The 27,842-nt window shown below is 36.7% G+C and overlaps 2 protein-coding genes across 3 annotated transcripts in view; one reads left to right on the plus strand and one right to left on the minus strand.

Annotated features, from left to right (window-relative positions):
• The first annotated feature begins 5,073 nt into the window (after positions 1-5,073).
• On the plus strand, positions 5,074-25,334 carry LOC105486360 (late endosomal/lysosomal adaptor, MAPK and MTOR activator 3). 2 transcript variants are annotated; one of them, XM_011749214.3, is made up of 7 exons: positions 5,074-5,213; positions 5,547-5,592; positions 7,549-7,583; positions 12,776-12,834; positions 14,444-14,577; positions 15,979-16,042; positions 18,035-25,334. In XM_011749214.3, the coding sequence occupies exons 2-7, from the start codon at positions 5,584-5,586 to the stop codon at positions 18,106-18,108; spliced, it is 375 nt and encodes a 124-aa protein (XP_011747516.1). In that variant the 5' UTR covers positions 5,074-5,213; positions 5,547-5,583; the 3' UTR covers positions 18,109-25,334. The 2 variants fall into 2 exon arrangements, with proteins under 2 accessions (XP_011747516.1, XP_070949364.1); XM_071093263.1 differs by lacking the exons at positions 5,074-5,213; positions 5,547-5,592 and adding an exon at positions 5,641-5,949.
• Positions 24,767-27,842, minus strand: part of LOC105486362 (dual adaptor of phosphotyrosine and 3-phosphoinositides 1) — a 61,189-nt gene continuing 58,113 nt past the window's right edge. The window contains exon 10 of the mRNA XM_071093262.1: positions 24,767-27,682. Within this exon, the coding sequence (XP_070949363.1) occupies positions 27,666-27,682 (17 nt within the window). The 3' untranslated portion in view covers positions 24,767-27,665. The remainder of the gene's footprint in view (positions 27,683-27,842) is intronic.

Below are 27,842 nucleotides of genomic sequence, written 5' to 3' on the forward strand. Positions count from 1 at the left end.
GCTCTTAAAAATGTTCTGTTGTATCCCCTTTTCCAGGTGAATCAATAGAAATGCCTGATCGAATTAGTAGGTTAAACTAAACAACATACTGTCATAGGAAAACTAGACAGCTTAACCAACTTGCTCTTAGAAATGTTACCTTAAAAAAAAAAAAAACAGTGCTTAAGAGAAAATACAATTTTAAATATTTTGTTGAGCCTGTAGAGTAAGTTTTTTTAAAAAAACTAAGTTCATAGCATTTTAATTAACTTTGAAAGTTCATATGTATCAGAAAATTTATGAAAACTTGAATGAAAAATATTTCATCTATTTTTCTAATTTTAATGGCAAATTTACACTATTATGGCTGATAATTCTGTGAACTTACCTTCTTGTTGACTGATTCTTTTTCCCTTAATCCCAGCTTTAAGGAGATAGGTGAAGTTATTATACAAAGTTAAGTGGTACCATAAAGTGTATATTATAAAGTCATACCTGGCTTTTGGACAGTATTATATTTCAGTTGCATTGCTGCATTCCATTAAATTTCATAAAATGCTAGGGAAAATGTGTTTGATAAAATTTTCTGCAGTGAGAAATGACAGACTGAGTGCCTGACAGTTTAAGCCACATATGAAATATGCAAGTAAAGATTCAGTCCTTAATGTCATCTATATCATGGTGTAAAAGCTCAACAAGTGTCTTATAATTTGGAGTTAATCATACAAAGTAAGAAGAGTTTAGATATCTTGAGATGAAATATTTTCATGTTTGCTGCTTTTTTATAATAAAAATCCCAACATTTTGCCATCTTATTTTTAACTACATGAACTTTGCAATTTCATTGGCTCATTCTAATGGCCACCTAAAAGTCCTCAATCTTTGAATAGTGCTTTATTAGCTCCTGTAACTGGTATTCTAACAGTTTAGCAGCAGTTATATTTATTAATGCTTTACATTTTTACCCCTTTTTACATAAACACACACAAATACACCAATGCATATGCACACAAACATTATTGTCCTTGTGAGGGTTTGGGGGAAATGACAATAGTACCCTTCTCCTCTTCTTTTGATTCCTTAGTTCCCAAATAGACTGGTGCTAGTCATTTAGTCATTTGTAAATTTCAGAATGTAGTTTGATTAAATGTGAACTGAATTCTCAACAATGAAAAATGTCAAGTTGGATTCATCTAATAAGTGAATATAATATATTTTGTAAACATTACATTTGAACGCCTAAATATTTGTTTCATAATCATTACATGCTTGTTTATGATTTATAAAGATTTGGTAGAGAAAAGTACAGTCCTTAAGGCATATATATGCCAGTGCATTAAACTACTCAGCTTTTGTGTCAGCTCAGGTGTTCATAGGAACAGGAATGTGGAATACCAGCTTTTCACTTTAATTATACTTTTATGCTTAATTTTTCTTCCAGTTAAATCTTTAATTACACTAGTATGTAAAGTAGTTACTGAGAAAAATGATTAAGTTTTTGATTTCCCTTCTGTTGATCTGTAATATTTTTAAACGAAGCTATTTAACACATACGACATGCTGATGTTACTTAATGGATTCCTATGTATTTCATTAAAAAAAAAAACTCCCACCTGTGTTAAGACAGCTAAATATTTCTTGATGTTGGCTTGAGGACCAAGTGAGCCATCTTGCCAGTTAAGCAAGTTTTATGTCCAAGGACCAAATGGTTAAAAGAGGAGAATTTGTACATTTGTTGAGCTTCCCCATGTGAAGCTTGGGTTCAGTACTATCCTATTACTACTAGCCATCTTCATACTGAGTGAAGCAAACTGAAAGGGAATTCATAATCTTTTTTCTTATCTGAACAGAAAAACTAATGAAAATCAACAATACCTATTTTAATTTTCATTCAACAGCTGAAAAACCATGTCTGTTGACCACATTGGACTATTGCCTAGTTAAAATCCATAAAATACCCTATAAACCAATGAAAAGAAAGTAATCTGGCAATAATTTCCAACATTTTAAATTCTAATTTCTAGTTACAAAGAAAAAGGATAGAATGAGGCTTTTCAAGGAATTCTTGTTCATCCCTTCAATAATTTGGCAGGCAAAACAGTCCTAGAATTCAGCTTCCTTTTTGGTTTTATTACTATTAAATAGATAACTTTCATATAAATGGAAACACTTTTCCTCAAAACATTAATTCAAAACATACTCCTTATATTAAGGATTATAGTACCACATTTTTTGTAAATTCCCTATGTGTAACTTTTTCCTGTTGGTATGTGATTTTTTTTATTTAATATGACTATCTGCTGGTGTTGGGGCCAATAGATTTGTGAATATTCTGTGGATGTGTCTATGTACAGGTGTATATATATATTTTTTTCCAGCTAATACCTCAAATGTGTGATTGTTTAATATATACCACACTATGTTTGCACAGTGCAGGGCTTCCATTAGCAGTGGATATTTTTATTTCTAACTTTGAAAATCAGTCAACACAATTTCATTGGTGTGACTTCTTTCTGTTGCTCTTTTTCATATTTTAATGCAGAGATTCCTATTATAAGGTCCATGCTTCAAACATAATTATATCTTTCTATATCCAGCCATCTGGAAATATATAGGGTTAAGAAGTATTTCTTGAAATGTCCTTGTTTAGTAAGTTAGTAAAAACTGGGATGACTAGTTGCCAAGATGTCTTGTAACTGCATAGCAGATGACACCTGGCATGGCAAGCCTCATTCACTTCAGCACAAGACTGTACATTTCAATCTGATATTCTACTTTGCCATTTAAGTACACAATTAAAATCAGAGATTTTCAGTGACATTGGAGTATTGTAATTATTAGTTTCAAAAAGAATTATTTTGAATAGGATGATTAAACCAGTGAGAAGAAAGAAACACACATAAATGATATTTTGCAGTTTATCTGTATTAAGAAATGCTTCTTGCCAATTTCTGGTTTTGGTTTTTGGATTGCTGCATAAGACTTTCTTTCCATTTACTTTATGTATTTTTAAAAGCTGCAGGTAATTTTTAAGGTTTGATGGAATTATAATGGAAGCCTTGTATAAGTTAAATGAAACTAGTAAAGGAGAGCTTACTTTGTCTATAATGCATTCAGGATTATAAATTAGATTTTAAAATGAAATGTCTGATTTGTAAAATATTTAATGTTATATCAGACTTAAATAAAATTTTCTGTGAGAACGCAAAGTAAATGCATTTGATTTTTAATGAATGTTCTGAATGAAATATGAATTTTTGTCTTTCAGTCTCTGTAGTTTATCTCAATATATTAATAAAAAGGTCTGTTCTCACTGTAAAATGTTTGTTTTTATCATGTTTTATACTCTTAATATGGCCACTCTTTCATTCATTCAACTAGGCAACAAGTGTATCAATGCTTGCTATATCCCAGGCAGTGAGCTGGGTGCTGGGAATCAATCATTGAATAAGAAAGACAAAAACCTTAGAGTTTCCATCTAGCAAAGAAAATAAATATCAAGTAAATAATTATAATTATGATAAATTCTACAAAGAAAATTACAGGGCACAATGAAAGCATTTATCTAGAAGGCCTAAACTATTCAGTGAGGGTCAGGAAAGGCTTCTCTGAGAGTGAGTTTAAGCTGAAATGCAAAAGAAGAGATTAGTAGGATTAAGGTATGCTAGAGAAATATCTCAGGCAGAATGTGCTAAGTTGGTAAAGTGATAAAAATCTTTATGGAAGTGGAAACAAACTTGTATGATCATAGCATAAGGAATCCAGGGTAGGTGAGAGAATCAATGTAGGGGCCAGATCCCCATAAGAACGATATATAAACCATGATGCTGATATTGAACTTTATCCTAAGTCAATAAAGTTGATTTTCAAGAAAGGAGTTAAATGATCCGATTTGGGTTTTTAGAACATCATTTTTGTTGCTCTATGGAGACTGGAGGGCAAAAGAGAATGTAAGAAGAATAGGAGGTTATTGTCAAGAGAGAGATGATCATGGCTTGCACTAGGGTACGAACATAGATAGGTGACTAGTTTTCAAAGATAGGAGGTAGAATCAACAGAACTCTGATTAGATTTGTGACATGCAAGCAGCAATTAAAAACCAGGCTAAAATTTTCTGAAAATTTGGCTATGAAAGGGAGTAGAGGAAAAACAGGGTGGTAGCTGAAAGAGGATGTGATTTCTAAAGAAGCTTTTCTTTTGAGCATCTCGCTCTGTCACTCAAGCTGGAGTTCAGTGGGGCGATCACCACTCAATGCAGCCTCAAACCCTGGGCTGAAGGGATCCTCATGCCTCAGCTTCCGGAGTACCTGGCGCACGCCACGTAAGGCTAATTCTTTATTGTTGTTATTAGTAGTAGTAGTAGTAGTAGTAGTAGTAGAGATGGGGTTCTATCTTGCCAGGCTGGTGTGGAACTCCTGGGCTCAAAGGATCGTCCCGCCTCGGACTCCCAAAGTGCTGGGATTACAGGCGTCAGTCACCGCACCCGGCAAGGCTTTTTTTTTTTTTTTTTTTCCCAATTATTATTTATTATATGAGACTTTACTAATTTTTAAAAATTCTGATGTAAAAGGGAACATAGAAAGTACCCGTAATCCCGTGTCTGCATGTTAAAAGTAGACGCTTGAAGTGCTCCAGAAAACCCATGGCTCCTCCCCATTCAATCTAGATAAGGCCTTGAGTAAAGAGCACCCATGGGGAAGTCACAAGAACCTAGGAAACAAGTCAGAAACCTGTGGACCTGATACTTCCAATCACAGGCAATCTGTTGCTTGCTCTTCAGCTCATCACACTATCCCCTCAAATTTCTTCATCTACAAGAAAAGGTTTTAAGATAACGGACCCTGAAAAACTAATGACATTTATACACCCTCTCTGCACAAGAATGTCTTGTAACACATAACCTTGCTTGCATTTTCTGGGGTCCTCAGGGTCCAGCGATCTCGTACAAATCCTCTACCCCACAGCTGACGTCCCTCGGCCCGTGACACAAGGCGCAGGCGCAAGACGCGGCCCGCGGTGGGCGGGGGAGGGGCGGGGCGCGTCGGGCGGCCGCGCCCTCGAAGCTTCCGCCAGGCCCTTCCGGAAATCCAGTATCGTGGGGCGACGGCGTAGAAAGTGCTTCCCGGAGCGCAGAAGAGGTCATCAATCATGTGACGGTGGCTTGAGGAGGAACCTGTCTTTAAAGCTGTCCCTGAAGTGACAACGGAGAGAACCAGGCAACCCAGAAACCCCAGGTAACTGGCGCTACTTTGCCTGGTTTGAGGCCTAGTCCCGGAGGTGGCGCGGGTGGTGAGACTAAACAGAAGGAGAGGGCCCCCTCTTCTTTTCTTTGGGCCTAGCTCTTTGGGGTGGAGGGGCAGGGATGGGGTGGGCTGAGGCAAGGCGTGCCAGCTGAGTACCCGTGGGGGTGTTGGGGCACTCCGACTCCCACTGGGCTCGCTGGGCCAAGCCCTAGAACCGCGGGGGTTTTGCCGGGTTCTGACCAGGGCTGATCTTGCTTATTAAGTTGGGGGTGGGGAGGACGAGGAAGCCAAAGAGGTAAGAGTCACCGGGAGTTTCTCTTCCAGGCGTGGAGATTGATCCTGCGAGAGAAAGGGGTTCATCATGGCGGATGTGAGTGACACCCCCACATAAGAGGAAGGGAGAGTGGGGAATTTGGAGGGGAATACTGAGCGGGGAGAGGTAGAAGATCCTCCCATCCCCACCCATCCCAGTTAATTATTTTCTCTTGTATGTGAAATGGGAGACTAATATGAATGAATTTGCAGGATCCTGAGTTTCTGCCTCGAATGGGGGTGGAGGACACTAAGGTGCTTGAGACTGAGAAAATTATATTCTCCCTACTCACCAATCCAGCTGGGGTATAAGAGAGGCTCTGTGTATTTACCGTTTGAAATTCTGAATGATGGTTCGCTGCTTTTCCTGTCAGAATTTGGTCAGTAGGACATGTACCCAGAATACTTTTTTCCAGTAAGTGGTAACAATATCTTATTAGGTTTATTGTGGCAATTTACGATGATTTCTAACCCATGCCTCTTTAGAAACATAACATGAAATAAAATGAGGGGTGTGTGTGTGTGTGTGTGTGTGTGTGTGTGTGTAGGATGAGAGCAAAAATAAGCCAATAGTCATAACATGAAATAAAATGATCATTCGGGTTTGGAGAATAGTAAGTGTTGGAGGCTCAAAACAACAGATATCTGATTAATCCATGCGAGGTCAAAATTGATACCTCAAGTGTCAGTGAAATTCCTGGGATGAGAGAGTGTAATGAGACAAAATAAGATAATCTTCTGGCCGGTGCGGTGGCTTAGTCTGTAATCTCAGCATTTTGGGATGCCGAGATGGAAGGATCACTTGAGGCTGGGAGTTCAAGATCAGCCTGGGCAACGTAGCAAGACCCCGTTATACAAAAAGAAATTTAAAAATTAACCAGGCGCATTGATAACCCTGTAGTCCCAGCTATGCTGGAAGTGTGGCGGAAGGATTGCTTGAGCCCAGAACTTGGAAGTTGCAGTGAGCCCCAGCTTAGAAAAATAAAATAGTCTTATATTTCTTTAGTCTTAACTGTGTTTAGTGTTAAACACTTGACACACTTCGCCATTTATCTTATATTCTGTAAGTCTGGGCTGGGCGTGGTGGCTCACGTCTGTAATCCCAGCACTTTGGGAAGCCAAGGCGGGTGGATCACCTGAGGTCAGGAGTTCGAGACCAGCCTGGCCTACATGGTGAAACCATATCTCTACTAAAAATACAAAAAATAAGCTGGGACGTGGTGCTGGGTGCTTATAATGCCAGTTACTCGGAGGTTGAGGCAGGAGAATCGCTTGAACCTGGGAAGCAGAGGTTGCAGTGAGCCGAGATTGCGCCATTGCACTCCAGCCTGGACAGCAAGAGCAAAACTCCCTCTCAAAAACAAAAAAAAAGACTGTTGCCTCACATAGTCATATATAATTTATTTTAGGTCCTTAAACAGAATATTTTAATAATTATGTTATAACAATATGCCTTACACTGTTTCATTATTTGTTGAGTAGGTGAGTTCAACAAATAATGAAACAATGGAAGGCATATTTTTATAATGTGAGACAACAGTTTTACAGAAGTCATATCACCTTACCCAAGACCATTAAAATGATGGTGGAAAGTCTATCTTTGAACCTGGAAAGGTGTTTATAATGTCTTCTCAAGTGAACACAATAGCAACAGGATATAAAACACTAGTATGAAAATTATGATATATTTTTATGGCTAAAATGTATTTGTGTTTCCCATTTCTAGGTATGCTAATCCATGCAACTTCTCAAAAAACTTTAACAGCACTCTTATGATGTAGGTTCTATATTAGCCCTATTCAACAAATAATGAAATAGGCTTAGGGAAAAAAGGTTAGTTAACTTACTCCAAGTTGCATGACTAGTAAACATCCAAATCAGACAGAGAAAGATAAAACACAGCAAGAAAGGTTATGAATGATAACTGAACGTCCCTAAAATTTGGATAGGACAGGATCTAGAAAACAGTGGAAGGCCTATTATTATAACATGATTTTTTAATATTCTCTTTCAGGACCTAAAGCGATTCTTGTATAAAAAGTTACCAAGGTAAGAAATTTTTAATTTGTTACTGAATAAATTCTATATGCCATATGTTAATTTTATGAAGTATTTTGTCTGTGTATTTTCAATGTTTTGAAGTATCTCTGAGATTTCCTTTAATATGAATATTTTTTGCCAGCATCATGTCCTCTGGAAAATTTTCGTCACAACCGCTTTCCTCATTTATGTCAATAAGTTTGCCTTCACTGAGTTCTCTGTGTATCTAGAGGGATAGTGTCAGCATTCCCTTGGTCACCTGTTTCTTCTATAACTCTTTATTTGAAATTCACTTCCAGCATTATTACTTTTCATTTCTTTGCTGTATTTCATCTTTGTCGGCCAGTTTCCTCTTTTTATTATCTCTTTTTCTAAATGTCACATACTTTTATCATTGGGAGACAAGGAGGTACAAAACTACATGCTTTGCTATCTCTGCATGAACTGCATAACAGATGCACAGTGACCAACCATCAACATACTTTGAAAGAAATGATGTGGCTGGTTACTGATGACAGTGTGCATCTCTTAGTTGCGTAATTATTTATGTTATGATTTGTAGACTAAAGAATTAGAAAAGTTTATACTACTTTATGCAGTTATTCAGGTATTATGCCATGCTAACTAAAATGTGCATATTGGGACTGTGCAAAATGAGGACTTTCTGTATTTTTCTGTAGTTACCTTAGCATAAAGGGTGCTCAAATTGGAATGGGGAGATACCCCACTACACTGGCGATATGACGAAATAGTTAATAGTGCAGTTAATTCACTTAGAAGTCTTAGTGATTTACAATCCTCTTTTGAGTGTTAGCATCTCTTATTGAAGAAACAGCAAAATTACATTCAATGTTCTTAAGTTATAAACCCACCAGAAAGATACCCATTATTCATCTGGAGATCTAATAAAGCAATAATTGATTCTAATTACATCATCTGTGATTATAAGTATCAGAAATGTTTCAGACAATGGTGATCTCATTTTAACTATTAAGTGTACTCTGAAAGTCATAATAGTGTGTGACACTGGGTATGGTGAAGCTGTCTGTATAAAGGAATTAGAGAATAATACCAAAAGTATTTATTATATTACTGAGTAGTTCTAATGTTGATCAGAAATAGTTGGAAAGTATATGCTTGCTCCTTCTTTGAATTCGGATGTCTTTTATCTTTTAACGAAAGGGGAAATACCAGGTTGTCGTGCTTATCCAAGAAATAAATTCAGTTAAAGGATATTTGTTAAAAGCTTTATGAAAATCTTTCATAATGGCAGGAAAGGTATTAGTACTGTCAGGTTTTTTTTAAATAATGAAAAAAAGCCAGTTCAACTCATATCATTTACTGAAATTAGGCTTACTGCATCCCAGAACAATAATAATGAAGAAATAATAATGTTTTGAACATTCATGAAGAATAGTAGAATACACTTTGATTTGTTGCTAGATGTATGGGTTTGGATGCAGGCATCCTGCTTCAGAGCCATGGATTCATGCTTTTAACTGTTGAACCTCAGTGCCTCTCAGTAACAAAGTCTGCCAGCTATGGATACTAATGTGTGTTTTTGTGCATTTTTTGAATTCTCTGCAAAATATCGTTCTTGCGTTTGCAATTTAAAATCTGATTGTGACCCAAAGCAGTCTCAGGCTTTAATAATCCCACTTTGTATGTTTTAAAATAATCAAATATTTCATAATTATAAAACTAAATCTGATGACTTTCATTAGTACTGCAACATTTGTTTTTAGAAAAAAATGGTTGTTTTAGTAAGCTTAAGGTTTAGATTTCTTCAGAATATTTCACAAAATTTAATTCATTTCTTCTAAAAGTGTAATATCTCGGCCGGGCGCGGTGGCTCAAGCCTGTAATCCCAGCACTTTGGGAGGCCGAGATGGGCGGATCACGAGGTCAGGAGATCGAGACCATCCTGGCTAACACGGTGAAACCCCATCTCTATTAAGAAATACAAAAAAAACTAGCCGGGCGAGGTGGTGGGCGCCTGTAGTCCCAGCTACTCGGGAGGCTGAGGCCGGAGAATGGCGTGAACCCGGGAGGCGGAGCTTGCCGTGAGCTGAGATCCGGCCACTGCACTCCAGCCTGGGTGACAGAGCGAGACTCCGTCTCAAAAAAAAATAAATAAATAAATAAAAAAAATAAAAGTGTAATATCTCTTCATGAGCCAGTTATTTTTAATTATTAGTAAAATCTATTCATATTACTCTTTGTGCATTGTATGTAGAATTGAAAACAGCTTTTATATTGGGACCTGATTTCTAAAATTATATACTTAAGAGTGTAAGTAATTTTTCTACTTTCTTGAATTCATTTCTCTGTGAAGTCCATCAGAAAGAAAGTCCTTTTATTTTCTTTGGAGCATTAGTTGTGTTTAAAGTAATTTCCATGGAAATTTTAAAAAAGAAGCTACCTGTGGTGGCACTAATTTTTCTAAACATTTTTGTGGTCCTCTTTACCTGTTTTTTAAGTTATTTTGGGAGTAGGTAGTACATTCATAAAGTTCAGATTCAGGAGTTCACTGAAGAACATAGAGTGAGTAGCTGCCCATCCTTCCTCTCCAGCCACATGCACAGTTTCCCCTCACAGAGGCACCCACCATTATCTGTAGAGATATTTTATGTACCTATGAGCAGACATGTATATACACATATTTATACACACAGCATACACATATGCCTGCACATTTTGGTACATAATTTATTGCTGCTTGTATACACTGTTCTAAACTGTATTTTTTCACTTAAGAATGTAACTTTGAGAGTAATCTTTCCTGGTACATAGAGAACTTCCTCTTTCTCATGACTGCAGAGTATTCCTTTGTAGGTGTATATCATATCTTACCTTGTCCTTCTTGATGGACAGTTGGGTTTGTAATGCTTTACTGTTTCAAATGATGTTGCTTTTGGTAACTGCACAAAATAATTGGCATATGTACAAATATCTGTAGGATATGTTTTATATAATCTAGTTATTAACTTAGAAGAATATATTTATTTTATGTATTTATCTGTTTTGGTTTTTTTTTTTTTTTTTTTTTTTTTTTGAGACAGAGTCTCGTTCTGTCACCCAGGCTGGAGTGCAGTGGCGCGATCTTGGCTCACTGCAACCCAGGTTCAAATGATTCTCATGCCTCAGTCTCCCAAGTAGCTGGGATTACAGACAAGCACTACCACACCCGGCTAATTTTTGTATTTTTAATTGAGACGGGGTTTCATCACGTTTTCCAGGCTGGTCTCAAACTCCTGACCTCAGGTGATCTGCCCACCTTGGCCTCCCAAAGTGCTAGGATTACAGGCATGAGCCACCGTGCCTGGCCTATGTTATGTATTAATCTTAGAGATATATTTTAATCCATAAATAAGTTTAGGATTGAATGAATAGGAAATCATGCCAATAATAGGATAAAAATAGTATAAAAGTCATTTATAAAGTTATTTTATTCTTATTTTTTGTGTAAGGAAGACAAATGATTTTGTTTGTAACATTTTCCACTCGCATTTAATAACACTTCTCTGACTTAAAAGTTTTTGCAATGGGGTTTTTAAAAATTTAATGTCAGTATTTAAACATAAGGTTAATATACTATTTCTTATTCCTTAGTTAATATATTAAAGTTAACACTTTAAAGTTAACGCAAAGAATAGATAATTCCGGGTTGCTGTAGGGATATTGAACATATCTCTGAGTTGTAGTTTATAGATTCCATAAGATAGTTACAGGACTATAAGTTTTATGTTACAATGAAAGGGTTTTGCATAAATGTTGAAAGTTGAGGAGTGTCACCTTATATTTTTTAACACAGTACTTTTGTGCTCTACTGTATGTATTTCTTAATTGCTAATTTCCCAGGGATTCTCACTGATTATTTAGTACTTAAACTTTAGTGATAAATTATGTCATTGTCACTGTGCACAATTGACACCATTGGTATTAGTTAATAAGTGATATTTTCGAATTATGTGCCAGCCAACACTTTATGTGCGTTGTATTAAATTTCACAATATCTAAGTAAGTACAGTTATTCCCATTTTTCAGATAGTTAATCTGAGGCTTATAAAGGTTTCATAACTAGCCCAAGACAGCATAAATAATCAGTGGCAGAGCCTGGACTGGAACCCAGGTCTTTCTAACTTTAGAGCTATAGCTTGATCATTCTGCTTACTACTTATGTAAGCATGGCTGAAAGCATTGCTGCATGGCCTTCATTCGTTTTGCCCTGTTTCTTCAGCCAGGAACAGTCTTTCCACGTCTTTTCACTTAATACCATAACATCTCAGCTGAGATATTACTGCCTCAGAAAGCCTTCCCTGGTCCACTCTCTGTCTGCATCAACCTCCTGTTTTCTAGGTTCTCATATCACTATGAACTTTTTTTTTTTTTTTTTTTTTTTGAGACAGAGTCTTGCTTTGTTGCCCAGGCTGGAGTGCAGTGGCACGATCTCAGCTCACTGCAAGCTCCGCCTCCCAGGTTCATGCCATTCTCCTGCCTCAGCCTCCTGAGTAGCTGGGACTACAGGTGCCCACCACCACGCCCGGCTAATTTTTTTTTTTTTTTGTATTTTCAGTAGATGGGGTTTCACCGTGTTAGCCAGGATGGTCTCGATCTCCTGACCTCGTGATCTGCCCGCCTCAGCCTCCCAAAGTGTTGGGATTACAGGCGTGAGCCACCGTGCCTGGCCCCTATGAACTTTTTAACAATACTTGCCCCCAATTTTAGTTTTACGTTTGTTCTTGTGAGATTATTGATAACACACTCACTTTTTAGATCGGAAGCCACGTGAAGGCAATGATTGTGCTTATTTCTGTTTTTCATAGTATCAAAGTATTAAGTGCCACAAACACCGGCCATTTAATATTTGCATGAATGAAAAAAGAAGAAGGCTCTTTTTTGTCACTGCAGCCATTGCTGATAATCTTTCATGCTTTTGTAAACCATGGACTGATCATTCATTAGCAGTTTTAATGGAGAGTTAGCTTTGTCTTAGATTCTTATTAATAAACCGCATGAATTTATAAATATTATAAACATTTCTATAATAGACATTGATTCCATTTCTGGGAGAATTTTGGGGTCCTGTGGTTTTTCAGAAAATACATGAGAATTATTATGTCTTTGAGGTGCATAGTTTGAGAAAATGAAATATTTTATATTTTAACTTTTTTTATATTTTAACTATTTTCTTTTTCTAGTGTTGAAGGGCTCCATGCCATTGTTGTATCAGATAGAGATGGAGTACCTGTTATTAAAGGTAAAAGTGAACATTTAAATGCAAATATCTTCTTTGCTTTTGACTAAAAATGCGTGTAATTTACATCTGAGTAGTACAGCAGGCAAACATGTAAAATTCATTTTAGTAAATTTTAGGAGATGGTGGTCTTAGTATTGGCGGAAGTGTTTGCTTTTGTATGTTGAAGGTTGAATTTGAATCTACAGTGTATTATATATCAGGTGTATCATGTTAACATCTAGAGTTTAAGCATGGATTTATCACAGACCCATTTCCCGTTAAAGACATTTACAGTGCAACGTAAACCATTAGTAAATCTAAGTGATGAGAGTGAGCATGTAGGCAGCTAGATAAACACACAGACACCCCTACATTACATACACACACACACACACACTTTATCAAATTGCTAGTTGTTTTAGGATAATACCCATGTATTTGAATCATAAGTAAACATGATGTCACAGAGAGTCAGTATGGATTCAGACAATTTTTTACTATTTTTATTTTATGGTATTATGAGCATGGATGTTCCTAGTTTTTTTGGGACACTGTAATGGCTTTATCAAACATTAAAGATTGGATAATGTTCTGTATATTTTGTGTACAATTTTCCACCTGGAGTTGTCATATATGTCAGATAATTTTAGACTTTAGAAATGAACGGAGGTTTAGAAGTCAACTGATTTAGTTCTTTCATTTTATAAGTGAAGGTAATAAAGTGCAAAGACACTTGGACTTCATTAGCAGTTTCAGTGGAGAGTTAGCTGTGTCTTAGATTCTTATTAATAAACTGCATGAATTTGTAAAGATTATAAACATTTCTATAATAGACATTGATTCCATTTCTGGGAGAATTTTGACAAACACATTATAAGAACATGGAATATCAACAAAGGAGGTCCTGTGGTTTATAATCTTCAAACATTGCAGTCCAAAGTCGGGCATGAGTCAGTAACAGAACCCATCATCTCCTGATGTGTGGTCCAGTGTGCTTTCTAACTCACTATAAAATGGTCGTTGAATGGTTGTGGACAGATTACTTGCTTTCCCTTAATTCTGTAATGAGGGATTTGAACAAAATAATCTCAGATTTTCCAGTTCTAATGTTCTTCATGAGGATATCTGTGTTAAAGCCTTGAGCCCTGCACTCATTAATACAACAAACTCCATGCAGACCTTTTAATGAGTGAGAGAAACACGAAACAGGTAACTAGCTGCAGATTGCTAATATCTATGAGAGATATTCCTTGCTGTGGGTTTTATAAGAGCAGAAGTTTTGTAACTTTTTTCATTAGTTTATTCTAACCTAGTCCTCAGATAACCAGTTAAATGTGCTTGATTAATCTATGTTTTAAGTTAGATATCAAGAAAAGGTAAACATTTAATTTTCTTTTTAAAATTTAAAAAAATTGTGAGAGTCAGCATTTCTTCTCTTATTTGTGATCAGTGAACTTTTGACTGAGCAATTTTTCCTGATTAGTGATGAGACCCCATTAGTGATATGATTTTCAATATTGTGAAACGTAACCTTTGTGCTCAGTTTTAAACAGAGGTTTATGAAAAAGGGCTGTAAATCTCTCTATCATATCCTCTGCATAATTTTTATTTAAATCACTTATTTTTCTAGTGGCCAATGACAATGCTCCGGAGCATGCTTTGCGACCTGGTTTCTTATCCACTTTTGCCCTGGCAACAGACCAAGGGAGCAAACTTGGACTTTCAAAAAATAAAAGTATCATCTGTTACTATAACACCTACCAGGTAAGTTCATAATTATCAAATGATTTGCTGATTTCAGTTGTCATTTTTGTGCCTTTTATATATAAAATAGTTTGTGTTATAGTTCTCAATTTCAGTTTTGAAGGGGATGAAATTGTAAAATTTTAGCCTTCAAATTGGTTGTGTTAAACGGTAGTAATTTTCTTCACATTTTATACCAGGAAATAATTACGATGGAAAAGTAATTAAGTGACTTAATAAAGTACATGTTATCCTAAAAAGTGTACGTCAGGTCACTGTTATCTCCAGTAGATGGTGCCCTTAGCTAAACAACTGTGATTTCTCAGATGACACACTTTTTTTGTTGTAGTAACAGATAAAAAAAACTTTCCTTGAAAGTTTATTAAATTTGCTCTTGCTACTAATTCCTTCATTTTTTGGAAACATATATATGTAATAAATGAGGTTATTATTTGTGGGAAAGAAGTTAGTTTTTACATGTCTCTTGATCTCAAGCTATATTTTTTTAAGACTGAATTAATTCCTTGTGCTTTAGAGCTATGTTTCCTAATCAATTGATGTTAAGTTACTCTTTTTTTTTTTTTTTTTCTTCCGAGACAGAGTCTGCCTGTGTCGCCCCATGCTGGAGTGCAGTGACATGATCTCATCTCACTGCAACTTCCGCCTCTCAGGTTCTAGAGATTCTCAAGCCTCAGCCTCCCAAGTAGCTGGGATTACAGGCATGTGCTACCAGGCCTGGCCAATTTTTGTATTTTTAGTAGAGATGGGCTATCACCATGTTGGCCAGGCTGGTCTTGAACTCCTGGCCTCAAGTGATCCCATCCACTTCAGCCTCCCAAAGTGCTAGGATTACAGACGTGAGCCACCATGCCAGGCCCATCTTTTATTTTAAAAGTTACATATTTTAATGTGTATTAGGTAAAACATAACCAAACCATCTGACCTTTAATTTCAAATAAGGATTAGGTTGAAACTAAGTTTTTTTTTTTGAAGGTAGTTAATTTAAAGTTATTTTAAATTTAATTTAAATTACTGTAATACACAAGAGCCAGAAAATATCGTGAAGATAAACCTACCTGAATGACTGAGAACTACTGTATTTATCCATTTAATTATCAACTACTTATTAAGTCCTTATGATGTAATTGACATTTTGCTGGGCTTTAGAGATAAAAAAATGAAGACATGGTTTCACCTTAAAAACTTTCCAGGCTCAATGGTATTAATGTCTCTAAGAGATCATCACTAATTATGGAAATATTCACTGAAATAGAAAGTTCCTTTCTATTTCATAATGTAATACTATGATGTTGGACTAAAACATTAATCATTTTAAAGGTTTTGAAAGATTAAGACATTTCAGTTTAGTTATACTACCTTTTCACAATGCAACATATTATTTGGCTCTTATTTTCTTTTTAGGTGGTTCAGTTTAATCGTTTACCTTTGGTGGTGAGTTTCATAGCCAGCAGCAGTGCCAATACAGGTGTGTTTAATTACCTTAAATATCACTTTTAATCCTTAATTTAAAAAAATTAACTTAATTACCATACCTTAATTTAAGAGGAATAGTAGATTTAGAGCCAAAAATCTTGAACTTGTGGCCCAGTTTCACTGTCTTTTTTCCATGTCTTGGGAAGTGATTTCTCTGAATCCTAGTTTCCATATCTGTATAATGGAGATAATATATGCTTTCTCCATCTTACAATGTTATTTTCTAGTTCAAATGAGACCGTATGGGTAAGTGATTTTTTTTTTTTTTTTTGGAGACAGGAAAATTAAATATTATCTTGAGTGCTACATCTTGCTCCCATTACAGCAGTTTAAGAAAACAAGGTGAAAATAACCCTACAAAATGCATTAAAATGATTGATGAATTATAGACCAATCTATTAAATTAGAATTTTTAAAATTTTACCTAATGGGGAAAATGAATGTGATTGAGAATTTAAAGAGCCTGAATAAGACGAACGTAGTCTCATTCTTCTTGAGAACTGAAGAATTTGAGAACAAATGCTAGGAAGCTGTATCCTTTATAGAGGATAGTAAAATTCCATTGTATCCAATACTTCCACCGAATATTTATGTGTAAAATAATGACTATTCACTTGGTTGTAATTTTTTTACTTCATTTTATATAAAGTAGGATTTTTATTAAAAGGTCTGTCTCCTTTAGATTTGATTGCTGTTGAGAATTGTAATGTATTTTTTTTCTGTTTGATTTTTCTCCAAGCTGAGCAAATTCTTCTAGCTATGTCACTGAAGCCTGTTCTTAGATACCTTATCTTTAGAATGAGAGGTTTAGATTTGATGATCTATTAGATCTCTTCCATTTTGAAACATTTTAGAAATCTGTAAAATACTATATGTAAAAGCACTTTCTGAATTATATAGGATAGTAATGGTGTTTAGATTTTAAGTATATTTATGAAATATACTAAATCTCAATTTTGGTACATGACCTATCACATACCAAGTCACCAGTTGTTGTATATTATGATAATGTACAGAACAATATTTTAGTACTTGGACCCTTTCCTTGAGAGTCCAGATGCTTTTTATGTTCTATAAGACAGAGAAAGATCTTTATTTGTTTGAACATAAAACAGGCTCTGTTTGAGGTAGGTAGCCTTTCACTCTAGTAAACTAAGGAGAAGCTAGATATGCTGATTTCTAGATGTTTATCTCCCAGGTTCATCATTGAACTCCAGTGTGTTTTATACTCTACCATTTATTTTTAAAATATGTTTTCATTTGAAATATTTATTTATGTCTTAGCTTTGTTGAATTTATAAAAATAAATTTCTGATTTCCTTTGTTCAGTATAGAAGCTATCTACCTATCTTTTGATGTAATCCATTAAAATTTGCTCGGAGACAAAAGTATGCCTGATTTAGTAAAAATTATATTTATTTTTTCTGAGTCAATGCAAATTTTGAAACAGTAAGGTATAAATTAAGATTTTCGTTCTAGAACTCTAACAAATTATAGTGCATATAATTTATTCTGTATTTCCTAATATATAAGTATTTTTCACTCATTTACTTCAGTAATAGATGCTGAAAATAAACTTATTAATGACTACAGAGTTTTTGGTTACTTTATTTAGGGTTATAGTACAGGTTGAACATCCCTCATCCAAAAATCTGAAATCCAAAACATTCTAAAGTCTGAAATTTTCTGAGCACCAATATGGCATTCAAAGAAAATGCTCACTGGAGCATTTCATATTTGAGATTTTTGGATTAGGGATGCTCAACTAGTAAGTATTGTACAAATATTCCAAAATTCAAAACACTTCTGGTACCCGGCATTTTGGATTGGGGATATTCAACCTGTATTTTGTTTCAGTCATGGGAAACAAACTATGTTCTGATTTACTTTTGGTAACTATGTATTTTGGGCTTGAGGAAATTTGAATTTCAGACTTTGAGGAACATTTTTCTAACATGTAATTTTCTTAATCTCTTTATTTTAGGACTAATTGTCAGCCTAGAAAAGGAACTTGCTCCATTATTTGAAGAATTGAGACAAGTTGTGGAAGTTTCTTAATCTGACAGTGGTTTCAGTGTGTACCTTATCTTCATTATAATAACACACTATCAATCCAGCAATCTTTAGACTACAATAATACTTTTATCCATGTGCTCAAGAAAGGGCCACTTTTTCCAACTTATACTAAAGAGCTAGCATATAGATGTTAATTTATGGATAGATCAGTTGCTATATTTTCTGGTGTAGCGTCTTTCTTATTTAGTGTGATCTAGGGATACCACAGAAATGGTTCAGTCTATCACAGCTCCCATGGAGTTAGTCTGGTCGCCAGATATGGATGAGAGATTCTGTTCAGTGGATCAGAATCAAACTGGTACATCGATCCACTTGAGCCGTTGAGTGCTCCCAATTGTACAATATGCCCAGGCTTGCAGAATGAAGCCAACTTTTTATTGTGAATAATAATAAGGACATATTTTTCTTCAGATTATGTTTTATTTCTTTGCATTGAGTGAGGAACATAAAATGGCTTCATAAAAGTAATAAAATCAGTACAATCACTAACTTTACTTTGTACATATTATTTTGCAGTATAGATGAATATTACTAATCAGTTTGATTATTCTCAGAGGGTGCTGCTCTTTAATGAAAATGAAAATTATAGCTAATGGTTTTTCCTCAAACTCTGCTTTCTGTAACCAATCACTGTTTTAATGTTTGTGTGTTCTTTATAAAATTTAAATACAATTCGTTATTCTGTTTTCAATGTTAGTATGTATGTAAACATGATAGTATAGCCATTTTTTTCATACGTGAGTAAAAATAAAATAGTATTTTTAAAAATATAGTTTGAGCACTATATAGGTCCTGTTTTTGTTCAGACTTTTTCCAAAAATCTAAACTTAATTACTCTTTCAGCCACATGAATAAATAATGAGTGTTTCTTGTAGGTATTGGTTTGGAGGTTGTTTTATGGTAGTATAAACTGTTAATTGGAAAAGAAACCTCAGGTTGCAGTCAGCCGAGATTGCGCCACTGCACCCTAGTCTGGGCAACAGAGACTCCGTCTCAAAAACAAAACAGAAAAGAAACCAAGAAACCTCAGGCATGAAGCTAATTTAATCTCCATGAAAGAGGTACTACAGTTCTAGAATATGCCCTTTATGTTCAGGAATGCAGTCTATCATTCAGAGTTGTTAATTTCTTTCTAGTTTCTTTGACAATCAATTTTTCCCTGGAACAGTTCAGTACATGTGCATTGAGCACCTGTGTGCCAGTCAGCAGAGCTATCACATTGCACAATTCTAAGAAGCACCATTCATGTCACATCATATTTCTATGCTCTGGGAGTTGCTTTTCACATAGAATATGTGTGATTGTTATCCCTAAAATTGTGCAGTGAGGCAATTGGCTAGGTGCTGTGCTGCTTTTTCTTTGTGTTTTTTTTTTTTTTTTTTTTTTAGAGACAGAGTCTTGCCATGGCCATGTTGCCCAGTCTGGAGTGCAGTGGTGGCATGATCTTGCCGCACTGTAACCTCTGCCTCCTGGGTTCAAGCTGTTCTCATGCCTCATTCTCTCTTGTAGCTGGGATTACAGTCTTACACCATCGTGCTTGGCAAATTTTTATATTTTCAGTAGAGACAGGAGTTCACCATGTTGGCCAGGCTGGTCTTGAACTCCTGACCTCAAGTGATCCGCCTGCTTTGGCCTCCCAAAATGCTAGTATTACACGTGTGAGCCACAGCACCAGGCCATGTGCTACTTTTTCTTCCTTCCATCCTTCCGCCCTCCTTCCAGTGTAAATATGAGATTAATTTGTGATACTGTCCTTTAAAGAACTTAGAGGTCAGTAAAGGAAGCAGGTATAGAAAGTGCTATGATAAAGCTATACATAGGATGGTGTAGAACCACAGAGCAGAGGCACCTAAAATGGGCAAGAAAATAGCCTTTACAAATAAAATAGAAGCAAGAGATATAATGCTTTACTTGCAAAAAAACTATAAACACAGTCATGTACCATATAATGATGTTTCAGTTAATGAAAGACCACATACGAGGGTGGTCAGAACAGCAGGCTATACCATATAGCCTAGGTGTGTAGTAGTAGGCTATACCATCTGAGGTTCCTGTCAGTACAGTATGATGTCCATATAATGATGAAATCACCTAACAAAGCATGTCTCGAAATGTATCCACATTGTTAAGCAACACATGACTGTAGTTAATTGTTACAATTGAAATATTAGATGTACTTATTAAAATCCAGAATTCCCATTATCTGGATTATTATTTAATAATGTTCAGGAAATTTTGCCAGTGCAATGGTGCATTAAACAATGTCTTTTAGAAATTAGGTGGCCAGATTTCTATTTGCAGGTAATAATTGTATATCGAAAATTAGAAAAAGAAATGATTATAAATGGAGCTACTTAACCTTTACATGTTGAATGCTGCCACTGTTAAAATTTCTGAGGGGGTATAATAGAGAAACTATCCCATAGTTCATCTGGAAAAATAAGTAGGTGAAAATAGCTAAGAAGTTTTTGAAAGGGTAATATAAACCTAGATTAACTATTTTTGAAAGGTAGTACAGAACTGAATGCACAATTAGATATCAATGGTATGTACTCACCCAAAAAAGATTTCAGTATCATACATGTGAGGGCTTAAAACATTGTGATAAAGATGGGATCACAATGGGAAAAGGATTATCCAATAAGTAGGGCAGGCATTCTCTGTGCCTGCTAGGGAAGTGTAACTTGTTATACTCTTTATGTACAGCAGTTGGCAGTCTGTGAAACTTAAATTCACATACATAACCTTTTGCCCTGCAGTTCCACTTCTAGAAATTTATCTTACCAAACAAAGCACATAGATGTGCAAAAGTATGTATTTACAAGTATATTCTTTGCAACTTGGTAATATCAAAGAATTGGAAGCAACCTAAATATCTGCCATAGGTAGGATAACCATATGCTCTGGCTTTTTGAACACTATCAGTTTATACCTGCTGTTCTTGGTATAATTATTAATCGTGCTCCTTTCACTCTCAGTGTCTCACTTTAGATAATAAATTACACAGGATTGGTGAAACAAATTTCATTTGCCCAGTGGAAAAAGGAATGAAGAAGTGCTTTAGGTACTGAGATGAAAGGATCTCTAAGGCATAATAATGTTTATTGAGAAAAGCATGGTGTGAAACTGTGTGGCATGCTACAATTGATGTATAAGAAGAAAAATGTGTTGGCCAGGCACGGTGGCTCAAGCCTGTAATCCCAGCACTTTGGGAGGCCGAGGCGGGCGGATCACAAGGTCAGGAGATCGAGACCACAGTGAAACCCCGTCTCTACTAAAAATACAAAAACTTAGCCGGGCGCGGTGGCGGGCGCCTGTAGTCCCAGCTACTCAGGAGGCTGAGGCAGGAGAATGGCGGGAACCCGGGAGGCGGAGCTTACAGTGAGCCGAGATCGCGCCACTGCACTCCAGCCTGGGCAACAGCGTGAGACTCCGTCTCAAAAAAAAAAAAAAAGAAAAATGTGTGTATTCATATTTGTTTGTATATGGTAGACTGTCTCTGAAGATATACATGGAAGAACCTGATGACATTGGTAGTCTCCAAGGAGTGGAACTAGATACCTGGGGGATAAGGATCCCAGGAGTGCTCCTTTTCATTGTAAACTTCATTGTACTTTGAGTTTTTAACTGTTCAAAAATATAAAATTAGAAATAAAATATTTCAACAAACAATAAAATGGGATATTTGGGGAAGAAAGTTATCTCAGGGCCTCCAAAGAAGCAGAAGCAGTTGGATATATGAGTATTTATTTCAAGGAAGTGGCTTATGCGATTGTGGGGACTGGCAAGTCTAAAATCTGTGGGACAGGTCAGAAGACTGAAAAGTCTCAGGTAGGAGCTGAGGCTGTGGTTTGGGAGCAAAAGTTCTTCCTCTTGGAAACTTCAGGTTTGCTCTTAAAGCCTTTCAGTTGATTGGATGAGTCTCACCCACATTATGGAGGATTATCTCTTTTTACTTAAATTTAAGGGATTATAAATGTTAAGTACAACTCCAGAATATGTCCACAGGAGTACCTAGATTCAAGTTTTATAATAGTTTTTTAATATAATAGTTTTTTAATAACTAGGCAATGTGTCCTAGCCAAGTTGATGCACAAAACTAACCTTCACAGTCCACTCTTAGTCAGCTTGGCACCTGTATGCATCTTTTTTGGGTTTTTTGTTGTTGTTTTGTTTTTTTGTGAGACAGTCTCACTCTGCCACGTAGGCTGGAGTGCTGTGGCCTGATCTCAGCTCACTATAACCTCTGCCTCCCGGGTTAAAGCGAGTCTCCTGCCTCAGCCTCCCGAGTAGCTGGGATTACAGACGTGCACCACCACACCTGGCTAATTTTTGTATATTTAGTAGAGACGGGCTTTTGCCATGTTGGCCAGGCTGATCTTGAACTCCCAACCTCAGGTGATCTGCCTGCCTTAGCCTCCCAAAGTGCTGGGATTACAGGCATGAGCCACTGCACCTGGCCTGTATGCATCTTAAACCATATTTTAGTCTCTATTCAAATAAAGACAGTAACTAGGTTGTACTTCTAACATGTACAACCACGAATATTCCCTGGAGGAGATTTCCTCAGAAGAGGATGCAATCCATTCCCCAAAGGAGGATGCAAAGTCCTTGGTGATCACTTTTTTCCTTGCTATCCTGTACCTTAATACTGCGATGTAAGGATACTATTAATATATCTTACATTAGCTAAGAGGATAAAGGAGGGGGAAAAAGATTTGTTCAGTATATATATGTGTGTATGTGCAATATATACATATTTGTATACATAAGTACACAGACATAATCACAGTTCTTGTTTTGGCAATTGGACATGTGATTGTAGCTGGTATTTTTAACACCTTGCATTGCCTATTCCATATTTCCTTGCTCTCAGCAAGCAACTTGGCTATTTGGGATTCTGCCTGGTGAGATATTCCAAACCTTCATTCCTGAAGAATCTGAGCCATTCGTTGTCCTTCCTGTATTAGGTTTTAAAGTTTTCCATTGACTTTAATCAGGGCTTGGTAAAACAGATCTAGTGGATCTCCTGTATTCCAGACATACCCTTCTTTATTTCCTTGTGCAGTAGCAGCCCAGTTTCCCCAGGCAATCAGGACTAGTCACCATAGTCAGTACAGTAATTCTCTTCTTTATGTGTTGATTCAGAGGCATGAGGAGTGCAAAGTGGCAGAGTGGTAATCTTAATGTCCAGTTTAATAGAATCATTGTGTCTCCTGGTTGAGGTATTACTGGTTTTGGAACAAAGTCTGCTAGAACTAAAGAGCATAGGAACTTGGGGACAGAAAACAAAAATCATGCCAGTGGACAAGGGGTGATAGTGAGTGGCACAGCTCCCATTTCCACCCCTTCATTGCTGGATCTGTGAATCCTGGCTCTGGAAGAAAGAACACCATATATTGGATGCTGATTTTACAGCATATATAGCCTCCTGGAGAACATTGCCTCAGCCCTGCAAGATACCGCCACCTACCTAGTGCTGTAACTGAGCTTTCAAAAGGCTATTCTACCATTTTCTCAAGCCAGCTGCTCCAGGATTATGGGCAACATGGTAAGACCAATGAATTACATAAGCAATATAGAAAACAGTGTTGCCTCCAAATTCCAAAGATGCTTGTTAGGTATGTACTGTTTTTTGTTTTGTTTTGTTTTGTTTTTATTTTCAGAGGGCCAAATGCAACAAGTTGTTCTTTACCTTAGGAGAGATATCTTGACATGTCCCACAACACTGGACCCCTAGAAATTTTGGTAAATTGGAAGGCACTTGAATTTTTGTCATATTTATTTCCCACTCTCTGAGACAAATGTCTCACCAGTATGTCTAGGGTATTTGCTACTTCTTGTTGACTAGGTCCAGTCAACGTAATGTCATCAATGTAATGGACGACTGTGATGTCTTGTGGAAGGGAAATGCGATCAAAGACCCTGTGGAGAAATTATGACATAGGGTGAGAGAGCTGATACACCCTTGGGGTAGGACAGTAAAGGTGTGTTGTTGGCCTTACCAGCTGAAAGCATACTGCTGTTGGTGGGGCTTATGGACAGGGATGGAGAAAAAGGCATTTGCCAGATCAGTAGCTGCATACTGGGTGTCAGCGGATGTGTTAATTTGCTTAAGCAATGAAATCACATCTGGAAAAGCATCTGCAACTGGAGTCACCACATGAGTAAGTTTGTGATAATGTACTCATTCTCCCAAGACCTGTCTTTTTCTGCATAGGTCAAATAGGTGGGCTGAATGGAGATGTGGTGGAATCGCCACCATTGCATCCATCAAGTCCTTGATGGTGGCACTGACCTCTGAAGTCCCTCTGGGAATGTGGGCTTGCTTTTGGTTTACTGTCTTCCCAGATAGAGGCAGTTCTAGTGGTTTCTACTTGGCCTTTCCTATTATAATAGCCCACACTCTGTAGATCAGGGAACCAATGTTGGGGTTCTGTCGGTTGCTGAGTACAGCCATACCTCATTCATTAATTATGTCTAGGATTTGTTTTAAAGTGTTCCAAACAGAAAAAAAAAGAAATTTTTAAGTGTAGGAGAGATCAACAATATGGCAAAATATTGATGACATTTTGAAAATTTCAGGAAAAGTTAAGCAAAAAAAATAAAAGATGAAATTGTTGCAGATGGTATCTTTGTGTAGAGAAGGAAAAAAAAATGTAAGTTTTTTGATCATGCAGTTTGCTCTTGTTTAAGACCTGTCTTTTTGGATCATGGTTTGCCCCTAAGTTTTTGTTGTTGTTGTTGTTGTTAATAAAGGCCAACTTCAGTATCTGATTTAAACAAACCAGGCTGGACTTGTCAGTTGCTCTGGTTTCATCACATAAAGGATACTTTATTGTCTGAGGCTGTGCTTAGCTGTCTTGAATAGCTAAGTTCATCAACCCAGGCATACCTTGTTTTATTGCTCTTTGCTTTACTGTGCTTTGTAGATGTCTTTGTTACAAATTAAAGGTTTATGGCAACCCTGAGTTGAGCAAGTCTATTAGCACCATTTGTTCAACAGCATATATTCACTTTGTGTCTCTGTGTTACAGTTTGGTAATTCTTGCAATATTTCAAACTGGTTTGATGATTATTATATCTGTTATGGTGCTTTGTAATCAGCGATCTTTGATGTTACTATTGTAATATTTTGGGGTGCAATAAACCACACCCATATAAGGCAACAAACTTAATAAATGTGTGTGTTCTGGCTGCTTCACTGACTTGCTGTTCCTCCATCTCTCTCCCTCCCCTTGGGCACCCCCTTCCCTGAGACACAACAGTATTTAAATTAGGCCAATTAATAATCCTAAAATGGTCTCTAAGTGTTCACATGAAAGAAAAAGTCTCACATCTTTCATTTTGAATCAAAAGCTAGAAATGATTAAGCTTAGTGAAAAAGGCGTGTTGAAAACTGAGACAGACCAGAAACTAGGCCTCTTGTGCCAAAAAATTGTGAATGCAAAGGAAACATTTTTGAAGAAAATGAAAAGTGCTACTCTAATCAACACATGAATATGAAGCAAGAAAGCGTTATTGCTGAGATGGAGAAAGTTTGAGTGTGAGTGGTCGGGACTGAAGATCAAACTAGCCGCAATATTTCCTTAAATCCTAATCCAGAGCAAAGCCCTAACTCCTTTCAATTCTATGAAGGCTGAGAGAGGTAAGGAAGCTGCAGAAGAAAAGTTCAAAGCTAGCAGATGTTGGTTCATGAGATTTAAGGAAAGAAACCATCTCCATAACAAAACTGCAAGGTGAAACAGCAAGTGATGATGTAGATGCTGCAGCAAGGTATGCAAAGGATCTAGCCAAGATCATTGATGAACACCACATTTTCAATGTAGCAGAATAGTCTTCTATTGGAAGAAGAGGCCGTCCTTCGAAGCTTTGAAGCCAGTCATTGACTTCTTTCTAGCACTTTCACAGCTAAAGAGAAGTCGATGCCTGCCTTCAGAGCTTCAAAGGATAGGCTGACTCCCTTGTTAGGGGTTAATACAGCTGGTGTTTAACCTGAAACCAGTGCTTACTTACCATTTTGAAAATCCTAGGGCTCTTAAGAGTTATGCTAAATCTACCCTGCCCCTGCTCTATAAATGAGACAAAGCCTGATAATAGTACATCTGTTCTCAGGATGGTTTACTGGATATTTCAAACCCACTGTTGAGATTTACTGTTCAGAAACAAGAATTCTTTCAAAATATTACTGCTCATTGAAAACGCACCTGGTCACACAAGAGTTCTGATATGTACAATAATATTAATGTTGTTTTCATACCTGGTAACAGGATCCATTCTGCAGCCCATAGACAGGAGTAATTTTGACTTTCAACTTTCAAATCTTATTATTTAAGGAATACATTTCATAAGGATATCACTGCCATAGATAGTGATTCCTTTGATGTATCCAGGCAAAGTGAACTGAAAACCTTCCCAGAGGATTCACCCTTCTAAATGCCATTAAGAATATCTGTGGCCAGGTACAGTGACTTACGCCTGTAATTCCAACACTTTGGGAGGCCAAGGCCTCCCAAGAGGAGGTCAGGAGTTCAAGACCAGCCTGGCCAACATGGTGAAATCCTGTCTTTACCGAAAATACAAAAATTAGCAGGGTGTGGTGGTGCACACTTGTAGTCCCAGCTACTTGGGAGGCTGAGCCAGGAGAATCGCTTGAACCCAGGAGGCAGAGATTGCAGTGAGCTGAGATCACACCACTACACTCCCGCCTGAGTGACAGAGTGAGACCTCATCTCAAAAAAAAAAAAAAAAAAAAAACACCCAGAACCCAAAGAACATACAAAGATAAGAATATTTGTGATTACAGGAGGAGGTCAAAATATCAACATTAGCAGGAGTTGAGAAGAACTTGATTTCAGCCCTTATGAATGACTATGAGAGGTTCAAGACTTACTGGATGAAGTAGCAGATGTGATGGAAATAGTAAGAGAACTAGAATTAAGAGTGAAGCCTGAAGATGGGTCTGAATTGCTGCAATCTCATGATTAAAATTCAATGGATGATGAGTTGTTTCTCATGGATGAGCAAATAAAGTCATTTCTTGAGATAAAATCTACTTCTGCTGAAGATGCTGTGAACTTGTTGAAACGACAATAAAAGATTTAGAATGTTACATAAACTTAGTTGATAAAGTAGTTGCAGAGTTTGAGAGGAATGACTGCAATTTTGAAAGAAATTCTACTGTTAGTAAAATGCTATCAATCAGCATCTTATGCTACAGTGAAAGCTTTCAGGAAAGGAAGAATCAATTGATGTGGCAAACTTCATTTTTGTCTTATTTTCAGAAATTGCTGCAGCCACCCCAACCCTTAGCAAGCATCACCTGATCAGTGAACAGTCATCACCTTCCAGGCAAGACTCTCCACCAGCAAAACGACTGCAACTTGCTGAAAGCTCAGATGATCATTATAATTTTTTTAGTAATAACTTTAGTATGAATTGGGAAACAAAAAATGGTGGGACTTACTTTATTGCAGTATTTGCTTTATTGTGGTGGTGTGGATCCAAACCTGCAATATCTTCAAGGTATTCCTGGATGGCTATACCAATGATGCATCTGGAACAGGGGAAATAATCATAAGATGGGATCAGGGACCTGCTGGGCTAACTTCTCTGGCTCCAATCTTGCTTTTTCTGTGGAAAATATGGTCATTCTCAAATGCCTCCCAGATATTTCTGGAAGTCCTCATGGACCCTTCACATGTACTCCTGAAACC

This window comes from Macaca nemestrina, chromosome 3, assembly GCF_043159975.1.
Source record: "Macaca nemestrina isolate mMacNem1 chromosome 3, mMacNem.hap1, whole genome shotgun sequence".
NCBI lineage: Eukaryota > Metazoa > Chordata > Mammalia > Primates > Cercopithecidae > Macaca > Macaca nemestrina.

What these genes read in the sequence shown, in the direction of transcription:
- LOC105486360 (XM_071093263.1), top strand. Translation starts at nt 5,926, where the DNA reads ATGTACCCAGAATACTTTTTTCCA. An exon ending in ACCCAGAATACTTTTTTCCA is followed by an intron (nt 5,950 to 7,548) that starts GTAAGTGGTAAC and finishes ATTCTCTTTCAG; the next exon opens with GACCTAAAGCGATTCTTGTA. An exon ending in TTGTATAAAAAGTTACCAAG is followed by an intron (nt 7,584 to 12,775) that starts GTAAGAAATTTT and finishes TTCTTTTTCTAG; the next exon opens with TGTTGAAGGGCTCCATGCCA.